General features: G+C 40.9%; 1 protein-coding gene across 1 annotated transcript; it reads right to left on the reverse strand.

Moving 5' to 3' along the window:
• Window positions 1-14,942: 14,942 nt before the first annotated feature.
• LOC123624090 (heterogeneous nuclear ribonucleoprotein F-like) lies at window positions 14,943-16,250 on the reverse strand. The gene has a single exon (XM_045531649.1). It carries the CDS (start codon window positions 16,233-16,235, stop codon window positions 15,087-15,089), a length of 1,149 nt encoding a protein of 382 aa, XP_045387605.1. The 5' UTR covers window positions 16,236-16,250; the 3' UTR covers window positions 14,943-15,086.
• Window positions 16,251-18,065: the final 1,815 nt, after the last annotated feature.

Consider the following 18,065-nt stretch of genomic DNA (forward strand, 5'->3'; position numbering starts at 1 on the left):
ATGATTATTACTTAAGATGCAATTACTACAATTTGAAATGGAGAAAGGAGAGTGAAAAAACTAAAGGAGGTAATTAATCTTTATTAAGCATTTATGATATGCTAGTCTACTGAAGATATAATGTAGTCTTTGAGTGCAGGTTTGCAATCTGGCAGTGTTCAATCTCGGGCTCTTCAACCTACTGGCTGATTTGTTTACCGTATCTGTATACCTCACTTGTCTTATCCATTAAATGAGAATAATAATAATACCTAACTCATAAAATTGCTATGTGGATTAAATTTATATAGAGAGAGCACTTATAATGGAGCAATTTTACAGATTAGGAAACTAAGATACTGGAAAGTTAAGAACTTCCTAAGGTCACTACAGTCAGTAACTGGGTCAGGACTGGGATCCATCAGCTTTCAACTCAGTGCTCTTTCCACTGTGCCTCAATGAGACTATGATAATGAAAGTTTGTGAAATTACCAATAGTAAAATGGAATACAAATGAACTGTGCCTGGATGAAATTTAGGGGGGGAGAGAATGGCAGGGGAAACAGGTAGACTTGACACTAGTTTTATTGTAATTAAAAGAAGTTGAATGTTTGCCAACAAAGTCTTCAATAAATGTGAGATTGATTGCAAGATTTTCTGGAAGGCTCAGTGGCTTTCAGGTGTTTGATGTTCTGTGGCTTGTTTCCCTCTGAGGGGGTATCCAGGACCCTCTCTAATTTTCTTCTTCTCATTAAGCTACATTCAGTGGTTTTCAGTGCCACTGCTCTAGCCTGAGATTTCTAAATTTAAAAAGCTCTTAGTGAAAATACAATAGTATTGTAGCAAAGACTTTAATCCCTGTAGTCAAAGCCATAGTCGTTTCTCCCTTGGACTAATGCAAAGGCCTCAGTATTGTCGCATTATTGATGCTTATTCCTCATAGATGAGCCAGCACAAGATTTTAGACAGTGTAAATCAAATATTATCCCCCTATTCATTCCCATCTAAAATCTTCCAAAGCCTTCCAGTCTTACTTTCAATGAGATCTAAGCAGCTTACCATGGTCTCCAAGGCCACAAAGGATTTGGCCCCTGCATGCCCCTCCCATATTGGTTCCTAATACCGATCCAGTTTGCTCAGATCCAACCACACTGGACTTTCTTCTGTCCCTCAACCAATGCAATCTTGCTTCCACTTGCTATTCTCTTGCCCTAGGATAATCGAATTCAAGGTTACTCCTGACCACTAATTTCTATTGGAAATTATTTTCTTCATTAATTTTTTACTTCTTTATTTATTTGTCACCTTCTCATTCACAAATAAAATGGAATAGAAGTCCCATGAAACCAATTTATTGTGGATTTATCACGGCCAGTTCTGTAACTTTATTATGTTTAAGTGATAAGTAAATAAATACCACGTTGTTCCCTCCTTTACATGAAACTATGAATCATCAGTATGGCCTACAATTTGGATTATTTTTCAATTTTACTTGTGAATTTTTGCTGATACATTTTTGTTTGTGTTTCATTTACTGTGTGACTGGGAGGGATTAAAGATGTCTCAAGTGATCAGCTACCTACATGAGAACACAAAGAATTAAAAATTAAACCCATATGTTTCTGAGGAATGTAGTTGATTTTCTGAGGCAATCCATTGAGTGGTTACAATAGGCTCTTAAATAATTGCATTTTCTTGAATTGGTATGCTGTGACTAAGCTACTTGTGATAACAGAGGATTGATTTCCCTCTTGCACTTCCCTTCGAAGTTCAAACCCTACCTTAAGAAGAAACAATTAGATTCCTTCTAAATGCAGTGTTACTGATGAGCTTGTTCCATGGTCAATGGTGGAAATCAATTTTCATTTAAGAACCTACAGTACTTTGCCTTTTTCCTTTTCTGTAGTCTTTATTGATTCTTCTTTCCGTGGAAAGACACTATGCATTCTGCTATCGCCAGGCAGTTTCCAAAGTCCCATAATAATGGAGCAAAAGTTCTCAGAGAGCTTTCCCCAACTGGCAGCATGCCCACTTTTCATATGCAGATGAAGGCCACTCTGTCAATTATGGAACATGGAGAAGACTCTCATTTAGAAGAGACAGAAATATTATTGTGACAACTCAAAATAAAGTCGTCTCTGCCTCTGCAAAGATTTCAGGGGCAAAAAAAAATGAAAAGACTATTATAATGGATTATAAATTATTCTTTTAATTGAGTCCAGCCACTGACTCCTTCAGGTGAAAGAGTAGGTTGAAAGGATTGCCTCTGTCCCTCTCAAGCTCAGAGCTAGGGGTGTTTTCTGCAGTGGGTACAGTGGCTAGGGGTGTTTTGTGCAGTAGATAATTTTTGCCAAGAAAAATAACATTGATCAGCAGTAACTTTTATATCAGAGTTATACACCATGTAGCTCCTGGATTTATATAATGGGGTCTGCCTTTTGGACAGGTGCCTTCTCAATTTTAGCCATCCTCCCTTTTTTATTTATAATGAAAACCACTTATGAATATGTTGGAAGGTAAAAATAGTCTATTTCACATATACTTCTCCTCTGGGACAACTTTTTTAATAAACATTTAATAAACTTCCCTTCATTTAGAATTATTTTGTGTATTTTATAATGAAGGATAATGTCTATGGCCCTTCTAGTTTTCATTTAAATGCATGAATCAGTAGGTGAAAAACAACAACAGAACTTAAACCTTGAAATAAGATATAATTATTCCTGGTATTTATAATTTACAAATAACAGTGGAGAATGTATATAGTCTAAGATAATGAAAACAGGAAAAAATGCTGTTTCCATAATCCAAATAAAAGAACCTGAAATAAAGCTAGTTTTGACTCCAATATTTTGGCATTGTTCTCTGAACATGTCATATAAATGGAATCATACAACAGTATGTAGTGTCTTGTGACTGGCTGCTTCATTTTCTTCTTTGCTTTTTGAATGTTTCTGGATTGCCTTCTCTATCTCTGCTTCAGTTTTCTACAGCTTCAAATTGTGTTCAACCATTTCCAATAAAAATTTTGATTCTGATAATTGTACTTTCACGTCCTTGAAATTCTTCCTTAAGCCCTCAGATTCCCCCTCTCTCTCTCTCTCTCTCACACACACACACACACATACATTTTAATCTCATTTTCTTATCTTGTTATCTCCAGAAGTTAGCACTGTGTGCTAGATATTAGGAGGTGGGGAAAGTTTTACATCGCCATTAAAAAATAGTGTCTATGTAATAAAGCAAAACTTCCCAGGTTGGGGGCAGAGAATCTTGAGAATGTAGCATATACACATTGTCTTATTTTTTAATTAGAAATTGTCTCATTGTTTTCCGGTGGTCTCAGATTCATTAGAATAATCCCTAAAAATAATTAAATTGTATGGTAATTATCCACTTTGTCATTTATTATGACTTGAACCAAGTAATTTAAATAGTCAATAAAGGACTCAGTTAAAGATGTATTGTCTAAGAGAGGAGCATAACTTATTGAAGTTCAGGTTGTCAACCTAAAAGGAAGAAGCTGAGAAAACATTAATATACGTACAGCTTATATCAATTTGGGGCCAAGCTTGGGGATTGCAATCCGGGATTGTAGATTTAAATTGGCCTTCATATACACTCTCATTACCAGTAGTTACAAGTGGATTTTAAAAGGAAAAAATTGGGACAGGGAGTAGGCCGATACAAAGTTGTTTGTCAGGAATTCTCATCGGTTTACAGAAATAACATTGATTAATGATTGGCTCTACACTATTAAGCTATAGGGTATGGGTTATAGTGTCTGGTGTGGCATTATTATGTTCATTTATACCTACCTGTGGCAATAGCAAGCAGTTTCAACAGATGAATACACAGCTCAAAGGAAAGAGCAGGGTGGCATTGCTCTCATTTTAATGTCTCTCTGGGCCTCATAATTAAAAAGACTTGCATCTCTCAGATAAATGTCTTTCCCAAGGTGTTGTGAGAGGAAGTGATGCTTTGTCTGGCTGGGTGGGTGAGCTTTCAAGAGATTTACTCAGACCCTGAAATTTTATGCATAACCTTCTTTATTTTTCTTGAGAATATTTTAACGATCTTCTTAAAGTGAATAAGCCCTGCCACTTCCCCCACGACCAAATTTTAAGAACTTCTCTCAAGTCTTAAATTAATTTCTTTTGATTAATGGCACAGTATTATTTGAGGAATATATTTGTTCAGATCTGATTGCTTTGTATCCTGTTATATTGTCCAGGTTGCTCTATAAAACAAAAAATCCTCTTTCATTTGCCTAACTAGGCATAGTCAGCTATTTTATAGTAACCTTTTAGAAACAAAAAAATACAGTTGATATTCTCATGTATATACAATTTAAATCAGAAACAATTATACTGAGGATAATTATCCTCATAAAAATTTTAGCAAAGAAAGTAGTCTCATAAAACCAGAACTTTTTCTTCAGATAATCCCTTCAGAAATCTGACCTATGAACCAAAGCAACATTCCTGATGGGTGGAAGAAACATTAGAACTTTTTTTCAATGTATGGTTATAAAATATAAAGCAATTAGATTAACAAATGTCCTCCCTTGAAATTATCAGATGCCTTCTTCAATGTATATTTATATATTAACAATATATTGTAAAAATAACTGTCTTACTGTCTTTTGTAATCAATTTATAGTCTGAGGATAGAAGCTGAATGCTGTATAAAAATAATCATTAATGCCTATACAATAAGCAAATGCTAACAATGACCTTGGTTCTTAGAGTAATGGTACAAGGTTCACTAAGCAAAATATTGCTAATTAGCCCTGATTTTACTCTTGTTGAAAAGTGTTAATTATTTAATAAGTTTTTTAGTACTTAATTATGTTTTCTCCCTCAATAAAAAACTTAGATAAATGGGTGATCAACACATTTTATTTGCCCACTGAGGGAAAGGATACCAGAAAACAAGTTTTAATAACTTATTCAAAATTTTAAGAAAACTCTCTTACAAAACTCTCTTATGTTCTTAGATGAATTGAAATATTGACCAATTTTAAAAACTTAAAATGCAATTTTCTTTAAGGAATATAAATTTATTCCTAAAACTGTTAAGGAACTCAAAACATATATTTAGGCTCTTTTGGGTATTCTAGGAATCTCCGTAAAATTTTCTTTATTAGAAATGCAAACGTGTGTTGAAAATTAAATTGAATAATGAAACAATTATAGAATATATTCTGTCAAATAAATATTTATTGAAAGTATTCATGGTGAAAATTTACAGTAGTATTGTTACAGTAAGTGTTACAGTGAGTGGTCCTGAGGACAAACCGAGGGGCACACGGAGAGTCGGAGAATTAATTAAGGTTTATTTGCTGGCGGGCTCAGAGGGGGTCTCACCACCAAATTTTGAGCCCCGTCTACCCAATCTTTTCCGTTTTTATTAAGTTGGGGTGATCCAAGGGGAGGGATCTCAGGTGACTAATGCCCGCCAGGTAATAGGTTAGGTGTAAGTTTAGTGTTATGTTGATGTGCTAGATGTTAGGTTAGTGGTATGCTAATGTGCCAGGTGTTAGGTTAGTAATATGCTAATGTGGGTCTTCCATGAGGGGTGGGGGTCTCAGGTGGCTGCTGTGCTAAGTAATAGGTGGGGGTTTTCCCCATCAGTATGGAAGAATCCCAATTTGAGTAATCTGAATTTTGTTATTAATAGCTGGGAACTATTGGAATTAGGGCTCTGTCACAGAGTTTATCTTATCTAATGAATGGGAGAAGTGAAAATAGTGATAAGAATTTTGTGTGTTGAGAACCGGGAAGTAGAAATCAATCAATCAAAACCAACAAAACAAACTCCCATGCATTAAGGATACATTATAGCAAACACAGATTTCCAAATGCTTATCCTTCTTTTCTTCTATATCCTCTTATATATGCTGAGGGCATAATAATATCATGTAAGTAATCAACATCCAAATAAATTTTTTTACAATGTGACATAATATACATTTTGTCATGATGTGGTAAGAGCTGTGTCCAATAAAGTAGGCTGAAAAGCAAAGAGAGCTTAAAGTGCCAGATTTATTTAGAACCATTTACTTCTGAATGTGTTTCAGGTTTCGATGACTTCTGTCTACAGAGGCATTACCAAGATGCATTGCTCTTGCTCCCTTGGATCAATATATTGAAAAATATTAGCTGTTTTAGAGAAAGAAATATTCTCCACCTTTACCTCATGTTTTCACCAAGGAGGAGTAAATTTTTGCCTAAACTTCTGTCATTTTCCCCACCAGGGGGAGCAGAGGTAAGAGGGAGGGAATCAAAATCTCTTTCCACTCTAAGCGGGCAAAGGTATTGCTACTACTCTACTACTCTAATAAATTGCACACTGAGAATTCAACTTTCCTCATAAGTATTGATGCATACTGTTCATCCTTGAGTCAGCATTTTTTTTTCCTTTTTCTTTAGTCAACTTAGTAAGAACAGGGTCAAGTTCTCACTGTATTCCTGCAACTATGTTGCTGTATGGAACAGAGGACTCTGCTTCTTATATCCCACTAGGCCACCTGAACCTGAGTCCCAATGATTAGCTTTACAGAAGAACCCATCTGTCTTCTAGTGAGTTATACTCACCTGTCTTTTATTAAGTTTTACCTTGCATCGTTATGATACGTCCTTCCTGTTATTAATCAAGTATCATTTTCCCCCATTTGGCTATTGCCTATATTGAAGGGGATCAGATCACACAATCTGCATTTTTGTAGAATGAATTATTTATTATTATTAGTCCCAATTCGTCAGCTTTCCTTGCATCCACACCAACATATAATCAGAACTACAGTGTGCAACATTTTATATAATATTTTGAAATAGATCGATAGATTTAGTAAGTATTTGAGAGCACATGTAGTAGTTTTCTTTCATTTTTTTTCCTCCCACCAAGTTGTCATACTGAACTCCCCTCATTGCTTCCATATAGGAAATATTTTATCCAGAACTATGGTTTCATACTGATAAGGAAAACCCCCATCTATTACTTAGCACAGCAGCTACCTGAGACCCCCACCCCTCATGGAAGACCCACATTAACATACCACTAAGCTAACATTTAGCACATCAGCATAACATTAAACCTAATTACCTGGTGCAAAACACTAACCTAACCTATTGCCTGGCGGGCATTAGTCACCTGAGACCCCTCCCCTTGGATCACCCCAACTTCATAAAAATGGAAAAAATTGGATAGACAGTGCTCACAATTTGGTGGCGAGACCCCTCAGAGCCCGCCAGCGAATAAACCTTGATTCTCCAACTCTCCGTGGGCCGCTCGGTTTGTCTTCGGGACCACTCGCTGTAACACTTGCTGTAACATTTTGGTTCCCTCACTAGGAAAACCGACCACACTGGCCCCTTGAAGCCACCAGGACCTCAGCGACAGAAGCGAACCGGCACCAACTGCCTTTTTGCGGAATATCTTTGCTCCTCGGGAGCTCCCGCCAGCCGTAGGGTCCCGAACTCGCCTGGACACGCTGGAGAGAAGGACAAGTCAAATCAGGTCTGGAGGCATCGGACCACGTCAGGTCCCGACGCTGGAGAGAAGGACAAGTCAAATCAGGTCTGGAGGCATCGGACCACGTAAGGTCCCGGGACCTGTCTGAGTCAGGCCCATCAGACGACGGAAGAGGAGCTTGATCACGTCCTGAGTGCAGGGAATTCCCAGGGTGGGAATGTGTAACCTCTGCCTGTGTCAGTGAGTGAGTAAAGAGTGACTGTGGTTCCACGGCTATGGCTATGGAATCTGAGTGGGTCCTCACCTGCGGTTTTGGGGCGGCGTTGTACGGCATAACGGTGATTCACTCCCCTAAAAGGAGCCACCAGGCCCGGGGTTTATACGGGCACACCTTAGCCAAGACACGCCTAAGTTCCTGTGATGGGTGCAGCCAGGCAGACACCTGAGAGAACCCCCCTCCCACCTTTTGTCTGTTAAACTGCGACGCCGTGCAGGGGTCTAGGGTGGGTAGTGTAGAATGTAAGCCTACAGTCCTTAAATGCATGTTAAAGAACTTTAAGAAGGGTTTCACGGGAGATTACGGTGTCACACTGAGTCCCAGCAGACTTAGGGCCCTCTATGAACACGAATGGCTGGCATTCGGGGTTGACTGGCCTGCAACAGGAATCCTAGACCTCCCCACTGTGCGAATAGTTTGGAAAGTTGTGACCGGGACTCCTGGCCACCCCGACCGATTCCCTTAAACAGATTCATGGCTAGAGATTGCTCAGACCCTGCCCCCTTGGGTCCAGTTCTGTGCTAATAAGGGACAGAGCAGGATTTTTGTGGCCCAAAGACTCCAAACTGTACAAACCCCTCCATCAGGAAGCTCCTAAAGAGGAGCCACCACCGCCCCCCCCTACAGCCCTACTGTGACACCTCCAGACGTGCCCCCGAATCCGCCAGACACCCCGCCACCGGCAGTCTCCTGGCCGCCAGTTCAAGACCAACCAGATGCCGACACTCCCATCACCCGCCGACTACGGTCAGCTCAGGCCGCAACTTCAGCCTCTAGCTGCCCCTCCGTGAGGTGTGAGGTCCGAAGCAGGTTACAGACGATGGGTGCGTTCAGCCAGGGCAGCCAGTCCTGTACTACCAGCCCTTCTCCACCACTGACCTTCTGAATGGGAAGCAACACACCCCGCCTTATTCCGAAAAACCTCAGGCCTGCATTGACCTCCTAGAATCCATCTTTCAGACCCACCGTCCCACTTGGGAAGACTGCCGCCAGCTCCTTCTGACCCTTTTTAACACGGAAGAATGACACCAGATTATAGCTGGGACCCGGAGGTGGCTCTAGGACCAGGCTCCAGCAGGGGCCTTGGACGTGGAGCAGTGGGCACTGGGAGCAGCACCCGAGACCAACCCAGATTGGGATTTCAACTCCCAGAGTGGACAAGAGGCATTTGGAAGGTATCGGGAAGCTCTCCTCCACAGGGTCCGGGAGGGAGCCAGAAAACCAACCAACATGAACAACGTCGCTCTGATCACCCAGAGGCCAGAGGAAGAAGGACCAGAAAAATGAAACGGAAAGCCACTCTCCTGGCCGCTGTCCTTGGAAGACCTGACCCAGCTGAGAAACCTGGCCTCCCACGGGAAGGAGGACCCAGGAGACAAGAGACACCCTCCTAGGCCTCATTCCTCCTGATGCTGCCTGGTTCTCCTGCCTGGACTTAAAGGATGTTTTCTTCTGCATGCGGCTCACTCCTAAGAGTCAGCCCCTGTTCACCTTTGAGTGGGAGGATCCTCAGACTGGAAGGAAAACCCAGCTCACCTGGACGCGACTACCCCAGGGATTTAGAAATTCACCAACTCTGTTGGGGGAGGCCTTAGCCCCTGACCTCATCTCCTTTCCACGAGAAGAAACCCACTGGACACTTCTACAGTACCTCGATGACCTCCTTCTAGAGAGCCCAACCCGGGAAGACTGTCGACGGGGAACCCAGTGCCTGCTCCAACTGCTCACTGACAAAAGATATAAAGTCTCCTGGGAAAAGGCATAGATCTGCAGGCAACAGGTGAAGTACCTCGGTTTCCACATCACTCAGGGGCGCCGGACACTGGGACATGAGCATAAACACACCATCTGTACAATTCCCAGGCTGACCAGACGGAGACAACTCAGGGATTTCCTCGGTGCGGCAGGATTCTGCCGCATCTGGATCCCAGGTTTCTCCTTAAAGGCTCAGCCTCCATATGAGGCCCTATGCAGGCCTGAAAACAAAGAATTGGAATGGGCCGAGGGTCAGTAAAGGGCTTTCTAGGAAATAAAAGACTTACTAAAAAGAGGCCCCACACTAGGGCTACTGGACCTCACCAAAGACTTTAACCTGTTTATACACGAGAAGAAACAAGTGACTCTGAGGGTTTTGACTCAAACTGTGGAAGTTGATTTCACAGAAGTAAAACCATGTCGGGGCTATAAATACCTGCTGGTAGTGATATGCACCTTCTCAGGCTGAGTCGAGGCAGTCCCTACCAGACTGAAAAGGCTAGGGAAGTGGCAAAGTTTCTGTTGAGAGAAATCATCCCCCGGTATGGTCTACCACTCTCATCTGGCAGTGACAGTGGACCAAGCTTCACTGCAGAGGTCATGCAAACCCTCACCAAAGCACTAGGAATCAAATGGAAACTACATGCAGCCTACAGCCCACAGAGCTCAGGAAAAGTAGTGCACATGAACCCGACCCTCAAGACCACTCTAGCAAAGCTATGTCAGGAAACACAATTACCCTGGGTAGACATGCTAAGCCTAGCCCTGTTCAGAGTCAGGGGCACACTGGGGCCCACAGGATATTCACCCTTTGAAATCCTGTTCGGTAGACCTCCCCCACTCATCAATTAAGGGGAGACATCAGACAACTAGGGGAATTAAACATAAACACACACCTCCAAGCCTTAGCCAAAACTATGTGCCATATCCACCACTCTGTCCTAGAAAAAACCCTATCACCCTGGGTCTCCCTGTCCACCCCCACCAACCTGGGGATCCAGTCTGGCTAAAGGACTGGAAAAAAAATGCCCCTAAACCTCACCTGGAAGGGTCCCCATACTGTGATACTAGTTACTGCCACTGCTGTTAAAGTTGCAGGTATCACTCCGTGAATCCACCACTCCCCGGTGAAAAAGGCTGAACCAGACAACAAAACTATCTCTGGACCCCACATCAGGACCAGTGGAAGATCTAGCTTAACCGTCTGCCAACAAGGACAGCCACACCCCGGGACTGAACAGGAGTAAATGGGACCACTGGCCCTGACCCTCACTGGGGTTGGAGTGACTTTACTAAGGATTGGACTCTTCGCAGTAGCTCTGGAAGATTGGACTGTACTGCAGAGGGCATCTCTAACTGTGATATATTGGCTCATTGTAGGATGTCTGCTCTTACTTCAGTCCTACAGTCCTCCTGGTTGGGGCACTCGCCCTAACAACTATGGCAGAAAAACCCTGCCCTGAGACTTGTCATGCTAGGAATTGGATTCCCTCCACTAATTAGAACAAAGCAGGGGTTTCTAACTTGGGACAATGGACTTCATGGTTACTACCTCTGGCTGGCCCGCTAATAACTATTCTTCTCCTTGTCACTATAGGCCCCTGCATACTCAGCACAGTTATTAAATTTGTAAAAACAACTGTAACCCAGAGAGCAACAGCTCACATAATGGCCTTACGAGGCTATCACCCCCTGGGAAATGATGCCCTATAAATAAGACATATAAGGGCATCAAAGGGGGGAATGATAAGGAAAACCCCATCTATTACTTAGCACAGCAGCCACCCGAGACCCCCAGCCCTCACGGAAGACCCCAATTAGCATAACACTAAACCTAATTACCTGGTGCAAAACACTAACCTAACCCATTGCCTGGCAGGCATTAGTCACCTGAGACCCCTCCCCTTGGATCACCCCAACTTAATAAAAATGGAAAAAATTGGATAGACGGTGCTCACAATTTGGTGGCGAGACCCCTCTGAGCCCGCCAGCGAATAAACCTTGATTCTCCGACTCTCCGTGTGCGGCTTGGTTTGTCCTCGGGACCACTCGCTGTAACACTACTGGTTAAGTGGCAACATTTTAAAACCACCAATCAATGTTAGACATAACCTGGAACTGATTAGAAAGAGAACATTAGGTGGTGACAGGATATTAGTAGCCATAAATAAACTAAGGAAGACACTTAAGGAAATATAAGCAGTCTGAGTCGGCAAGTAATAAGACTCTCTGAATAAGAGAAAAAAGGAAGGAAAAAGAAAAAGTAGAAAATAAAACAAGATGTTAATGAGGGACATCTTATAGGACATATTTAGGAACCAGATATCAGAAGCCAAGGCTAGCTTCGTAAACAGTATTGGGTCACTCAGAAAAGTTCTTGCGTGTTAACTTTCTTAATTAGATGCATAAATTGTGGTTTATAAAAAAAGACTGATCCAATTTTTTTCTAAACTAATATTTTATTATAAAAAAAATTTCTGAATTGGAAGTTATGGAACATGACATATAAAAGAAATCAAGATTGTATGTGGTGTATTTTAAATAGGAGATCTATATGTCATCATTTTTTAAAAAATTTAGGTTGATAAAACTAAGAACAGATTATTTTAGCCAGATCAATTTTTCATTCAGCAGTTAATTTAATGTATACTACATGTTATGATTCTTTGAATTAAAAATGAAAAACTTATGTATTTAGCCAGATCAATTTTTCATTAAGCGGTTAATTTAATGTATACTACATGTTGTGATTCTTTGAATTAAAAATGAAAAACTTAATTTATTTTATGTAAATAGAAACAACTCTATTCAAAACTTAAATAAAAGCATTACCTGAGTCCAACTGTAGAATTATAAAACAGGTTGGTTAAAATTTATTATTCTAAAATATTTTATGCATTGTCCTAGCTCTTTTTAAAAATGTATTCTTTATATCTAGTTGCATGGCTAAGACATATGTCATACTTTTACCATAAAAAGCAGAATTGTCAATTAAGAAAGTTAAAATTGGTCAGGCCTGTTTAAAAGACTATTTAGCAATGAAAAACCTGAATCACATTTTATTTTTTCCTTTTGATCGTTTCCACACATGCTAGAGAGCTTGATTTTGTGTTTGAACTTTAGTCTATCTGAATAAAATTGTATTTCATTTATCTACCTGAACATTTTAGATTGCTTGCTAAAAGATAACCTTTCATTCAACATGACTTTTCTTCCATTCTAAGCCAATGAACAATAAAATTCATACCTTCAAAGTAAGAAACTTTCTAAATGTTATTCTAGAAGGTGGAACCTCAATGTCAGTCTATCCCTCCAGACCTTTCTTTCATCTCCAGCAGTGGCTACTTAAGTGTAGCTCTAAATGGGAGGCCATTGAAGAGGGAACAAGATTTGGACAGGCAGAGTATAAATTGGCTCCCATGATTCCCACCTGCTCATGTCCATGCAGTTGTATAAGCACATATTCTTGAGTGTGGGCAAGACATATGACTTTCACCTAAACTGTAAAGTTCCATAAAGGTGACAGAATTTCATTCCCGTTTTACATTATGTTATGTAAGACTCACTCTTGCCAGCAAATGCAGTCTGGAGACTTTCTCCCCTTTCTGCCTTTTAAGAAGCAAGCTGCCAGGAATCCTTCAGACACAAGGACCTTAAGGAAGCCTACACCACATGAGTAGGAAAGTGGATGCTTCCCTAGTCTAGCTTCTAGATGGAAACCCGCACAAGATGATGCTTTGCAGCTGTGTGAAACACTAAGTAGAACAAGCTAATCTGTGCCTGGACTGCCGATCCTCACAAAGTATAACGTACCTGTGTGGTTTTCACTGGCCAAGTTTGTGGTGATCACCTTCCAGAACAGAGAAGACTACTACCAGGTTTTATAGGACTTGGTCTCTTGAAAGAGTTCCTCTTTTCTTTGTTGGCATCACCATGATAATCATCCAAACATATACTTGTATATCAAGTACATTAAGGGGCTCTGAAAATTGAGAGAACAAATAAAATTCACTTAATAGGAAATTACTAGCTCACAGTGATGGTGAAATGAGTTCTAGGATGTTAAGTATACTTTGAAAGAAGCAAGTTGTTCTGTATGTTCTGTAAGGAGTGATGATGATTTCATCATTTCTAAATTCCCTTCTACATTTTCCCTTGGTCTTTCCATTGGCCCGGAAACAACTTCAAGTTGAGTATAGGCATAAATCAATAATGAAAATGATGACTCATTTTAGTGACAACGAATTTTTTTTGTCAATTTGATTTATAAATGCATGGTTTACTAATTTCCTAATTTTAATATTAAATTCTATATGTTATAAAACAATAATTTATGGTAAAATAAAGCAGTCTGTAGAATTTATGTATTTACGAATAAGACAAGCAAATATTTTATTTTTATAATGTATAAAGACTTGTAGAATTCCTTATTATTATAAAAATCAATACTAAAGTAGTTGTTTTATGACACTAGGTCCCCTCTATTTCTTTTGTGAAAATAGCACAATGTTTGTATTATATATTACTGTTTTTCTCCTGTGCTTCCAGTTAAAAAAGAAAGACAAACCACTTTAATTAAAACATGGGAGTTGTAATGATATACCAACAATTATTTTATTAATCCAATTAGGAAGTCAAAGTCACTAGTGTTTCTTGTATTTTGAGAGGAGCGATATTTTTGTTCCTGTAGAAAATTGGTCATTAACATTGCTTTGTAGTACAATAAATTGATTCTCTGCAATACTAGTATCTGCTCAAGTATAAAAATAGACTTGCAATTTGGAAAACATAATTTTAACTGAACTTCGATGCTTTGAAAAAAGTATTTAACAGTTTTTTTTATCATTTTTATTATATTTTTATTTAGCCTCATTGAAAGAATATAACGGGGATCACAGCTCTGATGTACAAAATTATTTTTAAATTCACAATAAAATACATTAGGATTAAAATGAATTCGCTTCAACCACCCAGTCATTTTACCACCTTTTGCTGAGTAGATCATCTATGCCAGTCATTGTGAAAAATCTTTATTTTAAGAAAAAAAATTAAGTAACAAAAAATTTAACAAGTTTCACTTAACAAAGTAACACCCAAAAGGAAATCACAGTACACAGACAGTTTTAAGTCAAGGCCTCACCAGTTCCTACAGTATTAGTATTGTATCTCAATGCTGAAAACTAACTCTTAAAAAGCTTAAACTTAACCTAAAAGATTTTAAGTGAAAAGATAAACTGGAATGAACAAACGAGAAATATTTCTTTTTGAATCGGGAAGCTAGCACCTTTGAGTTTTCCAAAAAAGCACGTCTCCCCAATGTGTTCACTGCAATGTGGTGGCAAAAGGTCCACATGTAACATACTTAAACTCAGATAACATCACTCAAAAGTATACTACCAAAATGTTAATTGAGAAAAGCTGAAAACAGGTTACTCAATATCACACGCTGGAAAAGTTTGTATGAGAAAACACTGACGAGGTAATTTTTTAATCCAGATTTCACAAACTCATGGCGCAAAATGGGTTCCACAGGTTCCTTATATCTGCTCTTCTTTGCTTGTGAAAATTTGGTTGAAATAACTCAGATGCTCCTACAAAACTAGTTGTATCCTCCCATGCTGTTCTGACTGCTGTAGCCAGCCCCATAGCAGCTGCTCACTGACTGGCTCTCCAGACCGCGGTGAGTGGCCTGGGCCACCGACACCCCGATGCCTTGCATCACCTGGCCGCTGTACACCCCGTCACTCGCCCCTGCTGTCGAATTCAAGAAGAGTTCTATGTATCTGTGCTGCATGTTGGCTCTGTCTTTCGACATAGATACCACAGCCTCTTCGTGAGTGGCAAACTCCACATCTGCTTCGCCGGTCACTCTTCCATCTGGGCCAATCTCGATTTGCACTCTCACAGGCTTGAGTGGAGAGAAGAAGTTGTGAATGTCATTCTCGGTGGCTTTGTACGGCAGCCCCCTCATGTGGACGCAGTGGCCGGTGGTGCTCTGCGCTGTGAAGCCGCCGTCTCTGTATCTGTGGTCGTACATGCCCGAGAGACAGTAGCTGAGGTCTCTCCCGAACACGTCGGTAGTGGCGAAGCCGTAGCCATCGCTGAGGCCACCGTACTCCTCGTTGCCGCCGTAGGCTGCACTGTAGGCCCCGGGCCGCACCCTGTCCAGGCCCGCTTGCTTCACGATGCCCACGTACCTCCTGGCCGTCCCGTGGCGGTAATAGGGCCCCGGCCGTTGCACCGACATGAACTTCAGAGGGAAATCTGAGTATGACCTAACTTCCTCCTGACTGCTCTTGAACACTTCGATATACCTGTGCCCTATCCTCTCCTTGTGCTTCCCCAGAGCCTTCTCGGCTAACTCCTGTGAAGCAAACTGCACAAAAGCTTCCCCTGTAATCTTGCCGTCAGGGTCCACAGGCAATGTGATTCCGTTGGGCACGATTTCCAAACCTGAGAAGAACTGGACAATTTCTTCCTCTGTGCATCCAAATGGAAGTCCTCGAAGACGCACGAAGCCATCGTTGGCGCTGTCGGCACTGTTGGGACCGCTGTGCTTCAACACCCAATCCATCTCGGTTCTGCGGGACTTGAATACCTCGATGTACCGGTGTCCCATGCTTTCCCTGTCTTTCTTCAGGGCCATTTGCACATCGTTTTCTGATCCAAGTTCAACAAAAGCCTCACCGCTCTGCCTGCCCTCTCTAGTGTAGACGAAGTGGACGCCCGTGGTCCCATCACGAATCATGCAGTCACAGAGAAAGTTCTGCACGTCCTCAATGGAGCAGGACCAGGGCAGGCCACGGAGCTTGACCACGAAACCTTCACCTCCCTCAGGGCCCAGCATCACAGACGCTTGTTACGGCAGATGTCAGACAAGCCTGGACACAAATTTTCTGTTGCTTGAAGAACAACTTCGGATGCCTTTAGCAGTGAACACTTCTGGCCGATAACGAATTGTCCATGGAGGACAGCAAGACTGATTTCCATGAAGGAAAGGAAGCTGACAATCCAAGGCCGCCAAATTCTACTGGAAGTTTAACAATGCAGAGGGCTCCAGGAAAAGTCCAGGTGCATCTCCTTTTTTTCCTTAACTGTGCCAGAGGACGCCGTCAGGACCGAGGAAGTGCGGGTTTGGAGTCCAGGAAGCGGAAGCCCAGTGACAGAAGGCTGACAGCCGGACGTGGGTCACAGGCTGTAGAGGAGGAAGTGCCACTGCCACCCTCCCAAATGTCACCAATGGGAAACGTGTGCCTCGGGCTCTCTGATCTCACATCCGGCTCCTGGTACTCCCACAGAGCGCCTGGAGGAGGGTGGAAGGCCAAGGACTTGGCAGTTGTAGCTGAGGCAGTTGAGGCTTATTTACCATCACCATAGAAACCACCAGCAGCGTGCTCTGGGCAGGGTTTCTGAGGGGCGGGTTCGTTAGCTCCTTTTCCCGGCACTTCCGGAAGCCGAGAGCGTGCTGCGTCCTGCCTGTGCCCTACGCCTCGGGCACCCAGAAACAGCAGCTCCAGGACTCTGTGTTCCTTCCCTGCTGTTAGCTGGTGGCCTGACCATGAGTGACATTCCACAGTGTTTTGTTTCTTGTAACTTGTTTCTATTAATAGTCTGACGACAGAAGCTGAATATTGTATAAAATAGTCATTGATAGCTGTGGAATAAGCAAATACAAACAATGAATGACCTTGATTCCTATGGTAAGTATGCAGGGTTCACTTGCGGAGATATTGCGTAATTATTTCTGATTTCACTGTTGTTGAAAACATTAATTATTTAATGAGTTTGAAGTGCTGAAGTGTTTGCTTCTGACTTAAAAAAAAAATGCACTCTTCAGTAATCAACAGTCAGGCTTAGTCCAATGAAAGAAAACGAAAATGATTTGTCAAAACCATACTTACAAATTTAGTTATGCCTCCTGAAAATGCAGAAGTGGAGAAAAGTCATTTGAATCCCAGATTCTGTGATATTTAGGCTAAAAAATCATCAGGACAGGAAAGAATAGTGAAATCTGTTGAAAAAATTGTGTCTTAAGCAGAATAAGTAGCATAGTTCTTTTAAAATAAAATATGAAACGTAAGCAAATTGTAGTTTCCTATGTAGGAAACAAATGTGAAAGTATTCTGTATGAAGCTAGATGATTCTTGGAAAAATCTTTGCTTTATATGAAGCACATTTAACGAAGGTGCCTAATTTGAATAGTAGAGGGCACTAAAGACAGAATAAATAAAATAAGGTAGCATATTTTTTGACAAAAAGGAAATTATAAGGAAAAATAAGGAAAATGTAAATGATGGTAAAAGGAAAACCATCTCCTAATATGCTCTTTCTTTACATAAAATTCTCTAATAACAGGAGCATATCTGGGCTAGTGTATTGCAGTGCTCTCCAGTGTGTTACAAAATAAACCTACATCATAAAAACAGGTTATTTATAAGTATTTTACATTCAAAAATGCGAATGTTTATCACTTAAAGGAATGAAAACATCATTCAACAGGTGGTATTTTAGCTCATAAAATAATATTGCTATCACTTAGAGGAATATTGTGAAATAAAATAGGACACACAGACACAAA

This window comes from Lemur catta, chromosome 19 (assembly GCF_020740605.2).
Source record: "Lemur catta isolate mLemCat1 chromosome 19, mLemCat1.pri, whole genome shotgun sequence".
Lineage (NCBI taxonomy): Eukaryota > Metazoa > Chordata > Mammalia > Primates > Lemuridae > Lemur > Lemur catta.